At 41.8% G+C, this 14,261-nt stretch overlaps 1 protein-coding gene and 2 non-coding genes across 3 annotated transcripts; all 3 read right to left on the bottom strand.

Annotated features, from left to right (window-relative positions):
- Positions 1-438: 438 nt before the first annotated feature.
- On the bottom strand, positions 439-11,139 carry LOC116676196 (zinc finger protein 239-like). Its single transcript, XM_032507481.1, has 3 exons — positions 11,059-11,139; positions 3,762-3,803; positions 439-1,199 (listed from the first exon to the last, which is right to left on the bottom strand). The coding sequence occupies exons 1-3, from the start codon at positions 11,137-11,139 to the stop codon at positions 576-578; spliced, it is 747 nt and encodes a 248-aa protein (XP_032363372.1). The 3' UTR covers positions 439-575.
- On the bottom strand, positions 9,757-9,828 carry trnae-cuc (transfer RNA glutamic acid (anticodon CUC)). The gene has a single exon. It is a non-coding gene; the product is annotated as a tRNA-Glu (tRNA).
- Positions 10,355-10,436, bottom strand: trnal-uag (transfer RNA leucine (anticodon UAG)). Its single transcript has one exon. It is a non-coding gene; the product is annotated as a tRNA-Leu (tRNA).
- Positions 11,140-14,261: the final 3,122 nt, after the last annotated feature.

Genomic DNA, 14,261 nt, shown 5'->3' with positions numbered 1-14,261 from the left:
GGACATGTTAGCGTTCAACAACTCAACATCTAACCTGAGGAGACGTAGCGGTAGTTTTAGTTTTTGCTGTGGAGAGGTGGATGTTTGTCTTTTAGGTTACATACAGAATGTTTTGCACATGCAGTATCCATCCAAATTTGATGTGACAAGTCTCTCAAGTAAGCTATTTTGTAATTAATAAATTAATTTAAATTCATTTTATTGATTGGATGAACTATAATTTGCCTAAAGATGATTATTTTTTAATCTTTGTCTGATTGATGCTTGTGTTAAGAAATAAATCAGACGTTACTCAACAGTTACTCACTACTTGAGTAGTTTTTTCATTAAGCACTTTTTTACTCTTACTCAAGTAATTATTTGGATGACTACTTTTACTTTTACTTGAGTCATATTATTCTGAAGTAACAGTACTTATACTTGAGTACAATTTTTGGCTACTCTACCCACCTCTGCATGTTGTTCAGAAGAGAAAGTTACTGCTGGTCAGCCTTCAATGTGGAGAGAAGATCAGAATATAACAACACAGCTATCAGGGCATGAGGAGGAGGAAACAGCTTGGCTCTGAAACATGTTCACAACAAGGCAGAGTGAATGCGCTGGTGTCTTTTAAGGTTACTACTCTGAGAAAACGTTTCCCCACATTGTTCACACCAGTACGGCTTCTCTCCGTTGTGAATCCGCTGGTGTTTCTTAAGGTGATCACACCGAGAAAACGTTTTCCCACATTGTTCACACCAGTGCGGCTTCTCTCCAGTGTGAATAAGCTGGTGCTTTTTAAGGTGATCACGCCGAGAAAACATTTTCCCACATTCTTCACACCAGTGCGGCTTCTCTCCAGTGTGAATGCGCTGGTGAGATTTAAGGTTACCACTATGAGAAAATGTTTCCCCACATTGTTTACACCAGTACGGCTTCTCTCCAGTGTGAATACGCTGGTGAGATATAAGGGCATCACCACGAGCAAAAGTTTCCCCACATTGTTCACAGCTGTGAGGTTTCTCTCCAGTGTGAATGCGCTGGTGAGATTTAAGGGCATCACCACGAGCAAAGGTTTCCCCACACTGTTCACAGCTGTACAGTTTCTCTCCAGTGTGAATGCGTTGATGCCTTTTCAGGGCACTCTGTAATGTAAAAGCTGCTCCACATTTGTCACAGAGCTGACAGCGGTGACGTTTGACTCCTCTTCCTCTCCGTTTCTATCAACAAAGAAAAACCAAGAGAGTGAGTTAGTGAGGTGCCATGCTGTAGAGCTCTATCTTAAACTAGAAACAACATTTAGAGCATGTCTATGGAACATTATTTGACTGACACATTACCTTTCTTAATTATCTGCCTACATCACTATTATGGAGTTGCATTATGGGAAATGTAACATCCAGTGTTGGTTAGTTTGTGATAAATAAACTACTTTTAATCAATTTATGTGTGGCCTCCATTTTGTTGCCAGCCTTTAGCCTGCCGGTAACAATTGGGGGATCATCTGGGATTTTTAGTGCCGGGAAAGTTGTAAATGTAACATTTTCCCACAGATTTTTAGCTCTCACTGGTATCTGTAGGTGTTACCGTGTTGTCTTCATGTTGCTGGAACAGCTCTACTCCAGTAAAGTAAATTGGAACCATTGAGGGGCACCAGTTGACCTTTGACCTTTTGTTTTAGGTTGTCGTTTTGCTAAATCAAACGTGTATAGCCAGCAGTATTATGTAAGTAAGTAATATGGTAGTGTAATGTGGTATTGTCCACACAAGCTACATTTCCTCAAGCATTTCTGATGCTCAGCAGAGCTTTCTGTGTGCTCTGGAATAAAACTAGCTTTGATGTACAGTTGTGTTCACAATAATAGCATCACTAAACTCAAATTATTTTTTGGTAAAAGTGATATTTCTACATGGCAAGTCATTTACTAGTAAGTGTTGTAGAGTCCTAGAAAACCAATAGTCATGACATGCATGCTGCTCATTCTGTGGAATTGAATCTGTAATTGAAAGGGGCATGTTCAAAATAATAGCAGTGTTGTGTTCAATTAGTGAGTTGATTGATTCTGTGAAGAAACAGGTGTCAGTTATGGCCCAAATTTAATCTATATACTGTATATATACATATTTAAGAAAGGAAGGAAGCATATGTTGTGCATGCTGGTTATAGTGCATTTCACACTAAAACTCAGACAGTTTGTCCTCCGATCCCCCTGCACTGAAATCAAGCCCCAGTCCACTGTGAAGACAGTAAAGCACGGTGGTTATGGGATGTTGCTCATACTGTGGTGTTGGGCCTGTTTATCACATACCAGGGATCATGGATCAATTTCAATACATCAGAATACTTGAAGAGGTCATGTTGCCTTATGCTGAAGAGGAAAGGCCTTTGAAACGGGTCTTTCAACAAGACAAAAACCCAAAGACAACAGGAAGGTGCAAAGTCTTGGTTCCAGAAGAACCAGATTGATGTTATGGAGGGGCCAGCCCAACCTCCGGACCTCAATCCCAGAGAACACTTGTAGGGTGACATCATAAATGCCGTTTCTGAGGCCAAACCCAGTAAGGCAGAGGAATTATGGGATGTAGTTTAATGGTCCTGGGCTGGAATACCTGTTCACAGGTGACTCCATGCAACACAGATATGAAGCAGATCTCAGAAATAATGGTTATGCAACTAAATATCAGTGCAGGGATTCAAACCCTGACCCATTTTCAGTTTATAAAGTAAACATTTGAGTTTTTAAAAAAAAATGCCAATACTGCTAATATTCCTTTGTCTTCACTTCCTGTAAAGGTAGAACACAAACTTGATCAATGTTTGTCATGTTTTGATTTGGAAATGAATGGGCAGTGTTCCCAATGCATTGGTATTATGGGATTAAAAGCTATTCTAAGGATTTGGAGCATTATAAACTTCTTTAAAAACACTGTGGTTATTCTGAACACAACTGTATGTAAAGGGTTTGCACACAAAGGTGTAATGATTGGTGGAAATGGGGGTGGCCTCATACACCCCCCATCAATACATGCATGTCCATTGATCTGCGTTTGTAGATCAACAGACTGAGTGAGTGAGTGAGCTAGTAAGGCGCCATGGTGGAGCAAGCTAAGTAAAACCAGAAGCATCGTTCACAGCATGTCTGTGTCTTAGTTCCACTGCTGCATTGCCATGGTTACGCTGAGTGTTTGTGTGTTAATAAAGTTTGGGTTGAAATATCTGCGTGGCCTTTTTGTTGCCGGCCTTGAGCCAGGCGGTAACAACCGGGGGATGGTCTGGGATTGGTAGTGCTGGAAACTTTTCTTTGTGGGAGTGTCTGACTCCCAGTTGAACTTGATCTAGTCTCTGTAGGGGTCATCAGCCTCTCCGTCTCAGGGGATTGGTTGGAACTCTTTGTTACTTAATTAGATCAAAAATAAAAATTTGATCACAAAAAATACTTTACATGAAAACCATAATCCAGAAAAGCAAAGTGTGTATATATTGTGGAATCTGTGGAGTTAAATTGGTAGAAATGTACGTTACGGTAAACATGATTGCACATTATATGAAAGACACAGAGGAGATTATCCACACTGATTTTCCCGGCCTTTATTAATCCGTGTTGCCCCCCGGCCACTATCAGAGGGCCGCAGTTTAATTGACTACCAGTTTTTCTTTGAGGAATTACGGTATAATATATAAATCCTAAAAGACAATTGTGAAGCCCTCTGTGTGCATTCATTAATATTGAGATTAGATTTTTGTGACTTTCAGTCTGGAGTACCCTCTTTCCTTCACTCACCTCCTCCTCCCTGACACCTTTCCTCTTGCCCTCCTTCTTCCTCTCTCCATCTCCTTGTGTTTCTGCAGGTACTCGGTGATAAGGTCCAGGTCCAGGTTGTCTTGTGGCTCCCATGTGTTATCCTCACTGGAAAGGTGAGTGCAGACAGAAGAACATCTCCTCACACTTTGTTTTTAGACAATCCATTCTCACTCTAATTATCATTCCTATTATTCCTTTTTTCTATTGCCATCTTGTAAGGTTATTTGTGGGTCTGCAACATAGTGTCAAAATACCAAACCTTCAACTTTGAGGGCATGATACCATGCTGACACTTATTTGCAATATGTAAATATATTATATATCTCAGGACCAAGAACACCAACTATTATTATTCTAGACTCATACTTACTCTGAGAACCCCTTCCATTTCAGCAGAAACTCTACTCTTCCCTTCACCACTCTGCGGTCCAAAACCTTCTCCACCACATACTCCTCCTCTTCCTCTTCCTCCTTCACTGCTGTTGCAGACTGCTGCTCCTCCTCCTCCTCCTCTTTCTTGCACTTCTTTCCTGCTCTGGTTGCCATCTTGCCGTCTGCTAAAGGTGCTTTTGGTAGGCTCAGGGGGGGGGGGGGGGGGGGACATGCAGAGAAAATTATTCAAAGGTTAGAAGAACTAATGGGAGTTGTGAGTTAATTCTAGTGTTGTTGTCTAATGTTTTACTAGATTAAAATCTTCTGTTAGAATGGAGAAAATGCAAGGGTTGATGAGGGGACCAATCCATAGGAGTCCAGAGTGTCAAGTATCTCCTGCATTCAGACTGGAAGAACTACTAAAATGTAAGGCCCAAAAGTCATTAACTGGAGCTACAAGCTACATGCACAGTAGCCTGGACCAACCACACTTCATTTAGCAGAACATCTCCAGATGTTCCTGTGTAAAAATAGAAAGTTCAGAAAGACGTTTTGATGGTGCAACAAGGCATTTTCAAAGAACGCTCCGAGTTTTTTGGCAAAAGCCCATCTACCGCTCCGTAAACCACTGTCTGATCATGAGCCAGTCAGTTGTTCCCTGCACCGAGCAGCTTAGTTTCTAGATGGAGACAGTCACAGAGGACAGAGTAACGGGAGGAAAACTCCACAGATACTAGTCGGTCATACGTCGGTCTCAAGGTTTACCAGTTTACCAGTAAACGCAACATTTTGTCCCGTCTTTGTTATTCAGAGAACAGCAGTGACCAGTGCCAGTCGTGCTAGTTAGTGTCTGTTAGCTCACAGGGATCTAGGGTAAGGTGACCAGATTTTCTGAGACAAAATCCGGGGACATTTTCAGCTCAGAAGCGTAAATACCTCCAAAACAGGTTATGTTTTTATCTTTGTAAAAGTTTAAACGGGGACACAGCCCCAGGGGCATCACAAGACCTAAAGCTGCATTGGGGCACAAGCCCACCCAGGAGGGTCCATGGGCATGCCGCCCTGTAAGAACATTTTGTCCATTTTAAAAGGTGCTCCAAGCAATGTTGGGTGACATTACTTCTTGTTGACGTTCAATGTATTTTCAAACAAAATGAGACTAGCTGTAAACATGATAACATTTCATGTCAGGTCTGATCCTAGAATCAGCCCTGCTGCTACTTCTTACACCTCAGAGTAGGGCTGCACGATTATGGCCAAAATGATAATCACGATTATTTTGATCAAAATTTTGATCGCGATTATTCTCATGATTATTTGTTGATTTTAACCAAAACAAATTGTACTGTCACATAGGCTATTTATAACTGCGAGAGGGAGTGTGATGACGCTACTCACAGAGAGACGGCTGACTCATTATGAACGGGTCCAGCACGGCTCCGTCTAACACGCTGTTACTCTACCAACTGAAGTTAGTTGCATTCAATAACTTCTTCTGTGTACTTCGCCGTGGCGGCCGCGATAGCAGAGTTACCATGGAAACACTGCTACAAATACAGGTTTGCTCCTCATACTTAACAATATACAGCTGTGTTAATAAGCTGCGCGGTGCAGGAAACTACTCTGACTGGCTCATGAGCAGACGGCTTTATGGAGCGGGAGATTGGCTTTGCACAAAACCCGGAGCGTTCTATGAAATGACGCTTTAAAAAAAATAATCGCTCGATCACGCAAATTTGATCGTGGGAAGTCAAAATCGTGATCGCGATTAAAATTTGATTAATTGTGCAGCCCTACCTCAGAGTGTTGTAATCTTTAGTCTTGAGCCTGCAGGGGAGGGGGTGCGACTATCGGCTACGTTTGGTCACTGTTTTCTTTCTTTCTTTCAATCCAATTTCGGGTCTGTCAGTGACAGTGAAAACCGGGGGCATTTCCGGGGACAGGTCACCAAAACTGGGGACTGTCCCCAGAAACCAGGACGTCTGGTCACCCTACTTTATGGTGCTAGTTAGTGTCTGTTAGCGTACCGAGCTCTAGGGCGTGAGTAATATTTTTTCTCCAGGTCGCATCCGCTGCCTCTCCACTAACGAAGCAATGTTGTTTATATTGATATATTTTAATTTTGCGTTTCATGAAACATTTCTTCTGTAAAGCTGTGCCTGTGTTTGGCTCTCTCCTCTTACTCTCTGCAAAGCCCTGCCCCCCCATTCACTAACACAGGCTCCCCAGCTACAGAGACAGAGCGGCGACAGCACCGGTGTCACGCTTCTGACATTTGTCCACAGTTTTAATTGTTATTAACACAGCTGTATATTGTTAAGCATGAGAGGCAAACCTGTCTTCGTAGAGGAACAGCGTGTGAGACCCATTCGCCCCCATCTCTCTGTGAGTATGTCCATCGCCCCCCATTCATTCATTCCTAATGAGTCAGCCGTCTCTCTGGGAGTAGCTTCCATCGCACCCCGCCCTTTTCCTAGCTCTTTTAATCAGTTGTTTAAAACAAGTGAAGTTGATACATTTTTTTTTTTTTTAATATATCTTAGGCTATTTCAGATTTTCATTTCCATGTGTTGCAGCTGTATATGTACAACATATAACTTCAACATAACAGTGTAGCATAATATGGATGTGAAAAGAGTTATAAATACCCAATGTGACAATAAAATTTGTTTTAGTTAAAATCAACAAATAATCGTGATAATAATCGTGATCACAATATTGATCAAAATAATCATGATAATAATTTTGGCCATAATCGTGCAGCCCTATATATAATACGGATAGTAAGGAGGAGGTGAAGCTAGTCTGGCTGTAGGCCGGCTCTGGACCAGGCTAGCCGCAAAGAATAAATCTCCATGGTTACTTGGCTGGGCTTAATTCAATTTGGTTTCCGTGCAACCGAGTCAAAGCTAAATTCATCCAGGATAATTTGAATATCCCGGCTTATTCCCTTATCGTGGTTTCGTGCAACAGGCCCCTGGAGGGGAAAAACCAGAAGGCACATAACACCGGATCAACATCAAAGGAACAAAGGTGCGTTCAAAGCCTCGTGCTGCTGGGCCAGTGGCTATCATTATGAAACGGAACAGCCTCTCCAGTCTGATTGGTCCATTCTCAGTTCAACCATTCATTTTACTGGAACATTATTCATCATCTTAGTGCTCATAATACTGAAGAAAAGAAGGAGAAAATGAGAAAATGATGCCTCTTCCCTACCTGTAGGCGCTCCTAAACCTTCACCCCCCCCCCCCCCGTCCTTTCCTGGCTTATTAATATTCCTGTAGTCCGGAAGTGTTCCCAGGTGTAGAGAATTCATCCAGGTTGGGAGTATTGTCCTGTAGAGTCCGTGCTAACTAGCTGCTAACTTCACGTGCCGACCTCGTTCCGTCTCCTCTGCCTGCACCGTGTTGCTGGGTATGTTTGTATTCTTCATGTTGCTGCCTACACAATCAAACTATCCCCGCCTTTTCCGGTTTAGTTTTCACCCCGGGACAGCCCCCGACGTCCAGCAAGCGCTCCCACCGTGGAGCGCCAATACGCTGCGTCATCTCTCTGAGCGGCCATCTTAGAAACAGCTCTCATTGGCTATCAACACGCCAATCATGCCAGTTGTAGCCAATCACGTTCCCTTTCCAAGAGTTCATACCGTGACAAGAACATCCAATGGGAGCCTAAGCCCCGCCTCCCAGAGCCAGCAACCTCACACATGTGATTTATGAAAACAAAGCTGTTCAGCAGTGAGTTTTTTCTTTTTCTTCATGTCATCTTTATTGCAAAAATAGGAAACAGAACACTAATGACATATAAAAGTATATAATACAAACATAATAAACATAATACAATACAATTTTGCCAGGGGGAGCTTAAAGGCCGTTACAAAGATAATGAAGACCATATGTTAACAGTTTTAATTGCCTTCAAAATCAGAAATACTTTATGGATCCCCGAAGCGAAACTCTGTGTTGCAGTTGCACAATAGTATAAATATCAGAGTAGAAATACAAACAAAGAAATATAAGAGTGTGGACATGTATGGTATTTACATAGTTAAAAGAATGTTACTATACATTATTTACATAATTAACAATATTTCAGAATACTTTATTGAAGTATTAATAAGAAGCTTATATAAGATAGATATATATATATAATAAGAAGATTAATTAGATGCATTTATTTAGGAATTGCAATGGTAAAAAGTAAATATAATAGTAATAATAATAATAATAATAATAGTAATAATTGTAGCAGTTGAGTATTGCACACATGTCAGCCAGTGTTATTGCACAAAACAGATAATACAGATAATATGTCCAGTTTCAACCTCTCTGAGTGTCTTAGAGCGAGGAGTTATAAAGTTTGATGGCCACAGGCAGGAATGACTTTGTGGCGCTCTGTGGTGCATTGTGGGAGAATGAGTCTATCACTGAAAGTGTCCTGTGAATGAGCAGCAAGCCATGGAGTGGGTGCAAGACATTGTCCAAGATGGCATGTAGTTTGGACAGCGTCCTCCTCTCTGACACACCCGACAGAGAGTCCAGATCCACCCCCACGACGTCACTGGCCTTGCGGATCAGTTTGTTGAGTCTGTTGGCGTCCGCTAACCTCAGCCTGCTGTCCCAGCATGCAACTGCAAACAGGATAGCACTGGCCACCACAGACTCATAAAACATCCTCAGCATCGTCCTGCAGATGTTGAAGGACCTCAGCCTTCTCAGAAAATAGAGACGGCTTTGGCCCTTCCTGTTGAGGGCTTGAGTGTTCTTGGCCCAGTCCAGTTTATTGTCTAAGTGCACTCCCAGGTATTTGTAGTCCTCCACAATGTCCACACTGACCCCCTGGATGGAAACAGGGCTCACTGCTGCCTTGGCTCTCCTTAGATCCACCACCAGCTCCTTGGTCTTTGCCACGTTGAGCTGTAGATGGTTCTGCTCACTCCATGTGACAAAGTCCCCCCCCACAGCTCTGTACTCAGCCTCGTCCCCCTCGCTGATACATCCAACCACAGCAGAGTCATCAGAAAACTTCTGAAGATGGCAGGACTCTGCGTGGTAGTTGAAGTCTGTGGTGTAGATGGTGAAGAGGAATGGCGCCTGGCTAGAGCTTCAGAAGGCAGGACATGACAGATTACACATCTGTCACGTAGTCAGTTTGTAGTCTTAAATACCAAGTCTCTTGCTGTTCCTTGACTAGTTGCCCCCCCTGCTTTGCATCGCTCCAGGTAAGTAGAAAGCAATCTGTTATGCACCTTTGCATTGCACTAAAATGTCCACATTTGGACCTGAATCCAACAATAACTTTACTTGACACTCATATACATTGATTATCAGGCAAAAAATGTTGGTCAGGGGTTTAGTTACTGTTTGAAAAAGGAAAATAATTGTTAGATGAATTATGACATAATTGCAGATGAAGTATTTATGAGCCATCAAAGACGACAAAAGGATACATCAGTTGTCGGGGGTCTGATTTAAAGGAAATGATACTCTTTAAAAGTGTTGGGGTTCTAGTGTTAAACTAATGAGGAAGAATTTGACATATCTAAGTTAACCAAAAAGTTTCTCTTTCAAATGTTACATCTGTATCTGTCAAGTCCTGACCATTCCCTGACCGGGAATTGAACCCGGGCCGCGGCGGTGAGAGCGCCAAATCCTAGCCACTAGACCATCAGGGAGTCACACATATCAAGTTTGCCTTTGTAGATGTGAGTTTCCTTTTCACTTACTGGAATGACTCAGATTGTTTTAGGCGAGGAATGGCGCCGTAGTTTTAGATGTTAAAATGTGCGCACAAGAAAGCTGAGGGATTACTGTGGGGAAATGGAGAATGACTAGGTTAACTGAAGATTTTAAACATTGTGAAAATTAACAGAACATATGAACACGTTAAACATATACGGGCATATAACATATACCTGCAGTCTCAGTCTTTGGATGGTATTGGTAGCGTATGCGCCCCGTCATAGTTACCGACAATTTTGTTGATGAATGAGTATTTCACATTGAACACTTAAGATTGGGTGTTCATTTAAAAACAGGAATTGCCAGTAAAGATAAAAACAACAGATTCAGCAAGGAGTCTAATACGTTGCCACTAATGACTTCAGTCACTTCACCAAGCTATGCCATAAGAGTATAATGTAACTGATACAAATTCAAGTCAACATATGGTTTGTCTTCCACCTATGTAACATCAGCAAATGACAGTGGTGGGATTTGAACCCACACCTCCAGAGAGACTGGAGCCTAAATTCAGCACCTTAGACCGCTCGGCCACACTACCGGCATGTATCAGTACTCCACATCGTAACACACACAGGGACCGTAACTAACGGTATATTTGTCAATGTCATTGGAATAAAACTTTCGCAAGGAAAAAGCCAATACTTTATTGGAAAATGTTGTCACTCTTTGTCATTTTTCTCTGGCATTGTTGAGTTTAGAATATTATAACCAGCATTAAGTGAGGAGGTTTAGGTCTGTGTTAATATGGGCTGAGCATTTACCTGGGCTGAATTTATGAACATCTTCTTTTGCATATTCACTGTAAAGAGCCATTACTCCTCCAACTACCAACTATTGTTCCAGAGACAATAGGATATACAGTTTTAGATTGGAAGGTAACTGTCCAAGACCAAAGACTTCATTGAAATACCTCAAGTGTTCAAAACAGTTTGTCAAAATGGGAAAGGTCATGTTTTTGATTACAAATTCCAGCACAGTGGTTCATTTACCATTCAAAAACAAAAGTACAATCATGAAACACATACTACTTAGACAGAATGAACCTGGTCAGGTGGCAATGAAAGAATTCCCAGAGACGTGGACCCTCTGGCACAGCCATACTTGGTCAGGACAACACCCCCCTTCTTGATAGGGCCCTTCTTGATGTGCTCCATGCGCACCTGGTCCAGCAGTGGCACCACCATGAGGTCCCTTCCGTTTGCCCCTCCCAGTTGCTCGTAACAGAGAGAGGTCTCCTGCATCCCACTCAAATATGCAGGCAGAGAGACAGCTCATGAAGGTGGGACCAGACGTGAGATTTTTTTCGCAGCCCACGCTCACGTTCAAATTGATAAATGCCGTACTCTGCGTAGGAATCGGCGTACCCCCGTCCTACGCCTGTTTTAGGTCGTATGCACATTTCATAAATAAGGGCCCTTGTGAGCACAATAAAGATTTCTTAAAGAAAGGTTTGTACTTTATAGTTCTAGTTTTTTTTCAGTTCTTCTGGTCACACTTGGCACTATTTCACATGGTTTGTCTGTAGTTCTCTATTCTGTCAGGGCTTAACTCTGTCTCCCACACCTATTTCTTTTTAGTTTCTTGTTATGTCTCGGGAAGAAGTATTGTGCTTTTAGGTCAACCATCCATCTGTACATCAGAATCAAAAACACTTTATTGATCCTTGAAGGTAGCCTCTGGAAAAAAAGTGCTCCTTCAAGCCGGATTTGAACCCCAACCTAAGGATTTCAGTTCTATATCTCTACAGTCCTCCGCTCTACCAACTGAGCTATCAAAGGGAGCTACCATAGCCATACGCACTTCTCATTCTGTGAATGTGAATGTGATAACACGGGGCCCCCCTGGATCTGACAATCTTTAGGGGATGTAGCTCAGTGGTAGCGTGCATGCTTCACAGGTTTTTATGGTATTTGTATGAAATTCTTTCATATTGGAACTAGTTTTGCTTGAACACTGTGACAACACATATCCTGTACTGGATATGGAGGCACTGATTGTTTGTCTAATCTTCTGGATTTTGTCTATGAAGAAGGAGGCAAAGTCATTGCAGGCCTTGGTAGATAAAAGTTCAGATGCTACTGGTACTGGAGGGTTTGTTAACCTATCGACAGTGGCAAACAAAGCACATGAATTATTATTGTTTCCAGAGATAATATCAGAGAAGACCTCCTTGCCTTCGTTAGTTCCAAATTATAAATGCAAAGTCTCTCTTAAGCAGAAAATGCGTTTGGATTGGTAGGAAATGGAGATGGGCGTTGCCAAGAGGAGGCGCCTTTTTGATTGTCAAGAAATGGATATGAAGTCTCTCAGAATTGGCAAAAAATGGAAGGGAGCTTTGAATCAGAATCAGCTTTATCAGAATCAGAATCAGCTTTATTCGCCAGGTATGAGGACACATACGAGGAATTTGTCTTTGGAGCATTGCTCACACTGTGCTTACACATACATATCAACCAGTTTGATTGGTGAGAAAAGAAGATGAGAAAGTGGACAAATATGTTCTGGTCATGACAAAGCATCTAGGGATGATCTTAGCCTTTGTGTGAATACGTAGGTCTCCACATACATTGTTTTTATTAAGATTGACGACCAAATTCTTAGTATTTACGAAACTTTCCCAACCATTGCAACTGTTTTCGTAGCCTCGTTGGCGCAGTAGGCAGCGCGTCAGGCTCATAATCTAAAGGTCGTGAGTTCGACCTCACACGGGGCAGGTGTTTTAAAATAAAAAAACACATCTGATGCTGAAATACAGTGGCAGGTGATTGAACACTGGTACACAGCACATACATGGAAGTTGTGATTGTATGGTTATTTCTGAGATCAACAATCTCAGGAAGGCTTTTTACAATCAATTGGGAAAAATGGGAATGCATACTCTTAATAAGTAGACTTCCAGAGTATTTGCATAACAAAGGCACAAACATGGGCGTTGTGATAGGATGGTGTCGTTCATCATTCTTTCTGAGATCAACAATAACTTCAGAAGTTTCAAATTCAATGGCTACCTATGGTTTCTTTCTAGGAACGGTTCAAAATTACGTTGCACTATTTTGTCTAATTGCTTAGGTCATAATATTTCCAGAGACTTAATTTCTTTCAGAATAAAAAAAAAAAAAAAAAAAAAAAAAACTCAATGGCACAATGTCGCCGAACCGGGTAAATGTAAGAATGTGCAGGGAAGTTAGCACACTTTGATTGCTGCTTTCCTTTTCAGTATTATTACTTGATTGCAGTTATTTACCTGCTTATATCATAGTATTTTTTGAATGTGGTCTTATCTGAATCCTGAGGGTCAAAGATTTCAGGCGATGTGACGCATATTTGAAGATTAAATGCAAGTAATAACTACCTTTATGTAGCGTCCCTGTTTTAGTTTTTACTGTCCAAAATCACAATCTACATATGCAACATTGTAAACAGACTGTTACACAGAAGGACACTTACATTTTATAATGAATGTCAGAACAATAAATATTCATGTTCAACTTACTGAACTACTGCTGGTAACATTACTTTAAGTGTAAGATGGTAACTTTTACTTAAGTTTAACAAATACTACAATCAACCATAAGACCAGTTATAAATGAGACAACATGCACACCACAACTACACCCGAACACTAACCATCAAACACTGTTGTGGCCAGAAACAACTGGGGCCTGTTGCACAAAACTAGGATAAGGGATTAAGCCGGATATTCAAGTTATCCTGAATGAATTTGGCTTGGACTCGGTTGCACGAAACTAGATTGAATTAAGCCCAGCCAAGTAACCATGGAGATTTATTCTTTGTGGCTAGCCTGGTCCAGAGCAGGCTAACAGCCAGGCTAAGATTAATCCTGGAGTCTCGTGTGTCAAATCAGCTGCCGTCTGATCCGAAATAAACGTGTTTAGCAGTTATTCCGTTGTCTTCTGCATGTGTTCTGCTTTATTTTTATTAACATGTATTAGTCTACTTATCACTATTGTTGTCGCGAGTTTGATTTAAACCCTACTACAGCTGTTTAATGTTAGAAATGGTTGCACTGGCACCCTGACGGGGAGTGGGACTTTTGCCGGTGGGACGGCAGTTTCAAGGCTGCCCGGTGGCCGGTGCCTGCCGGCAGACCTGCGAGTCGCGTCAGTGTCCACTCTCTCTGTAAAAGTAGAGATGAGCAGCGCAGCGTCCGTGGTCTCAGCTTCAGGTTTCTACAGGACGCGCTCCGGAGATTAAGTGTGACGATATTAATGTAGTGATATTCTCAGATGATATTAATGGCAGACTGGTCAGAGACCAATACATTCATGATTTCATTTTCTTGTTGCTTGTCCTTCTCTAATAAAAGACAGTTTGTGTTACTCCAGAGTTTGTAGGCTTAATG

The sequence above is a fragment of the Etheostoma spectabile genome, unplaced genomic scaffold (assembly GCF_008692095.1).
Source record: "Etheostoma spectabile isolate EspeVRDwgs_2016 unplaced genomic scaffold, UIUC_Espe_1.0 scaffold00002862, whole genome shotgun sequence".
NCBI classification, from domain to species: Eukaryota; Metazoa; Chordata; class Actinopteri; order Perciformes; family Percidae; genus Etheostoma; species Etheostoma spectabile.
The sequence above is the reverse complement of the archived record's forward strand: the minus strand, read 5'-3'. Positions and strand labels throughout refer to the sequence as shown.

Bases quoted from the DNA above. Each gene is read 5' to 3' on its own strand.
- LOC116676196 (XM_032507481.1), bottom strand. From the start codon at position 11,139: ATGCAGGAGACCTCTCTCTGTTACGAGCAACTGGGAGGGGCAAACGGA. The intron at 3,804-11,058 runs GTGCGCATGGAG...GGAGATGGAGAG, and splicing joins TGGTGCCACTGCTGGACCAG to AGGAAGAAGGAGGGCAAGAG. The intron at 1,200-3,761 runs GTGAGTGAAGGA...CTTTGTTGATAG, and splicing joins AAGGTGTCAGGGAGGAGGAG to AAACGGAGAGGAAGAGGAGT.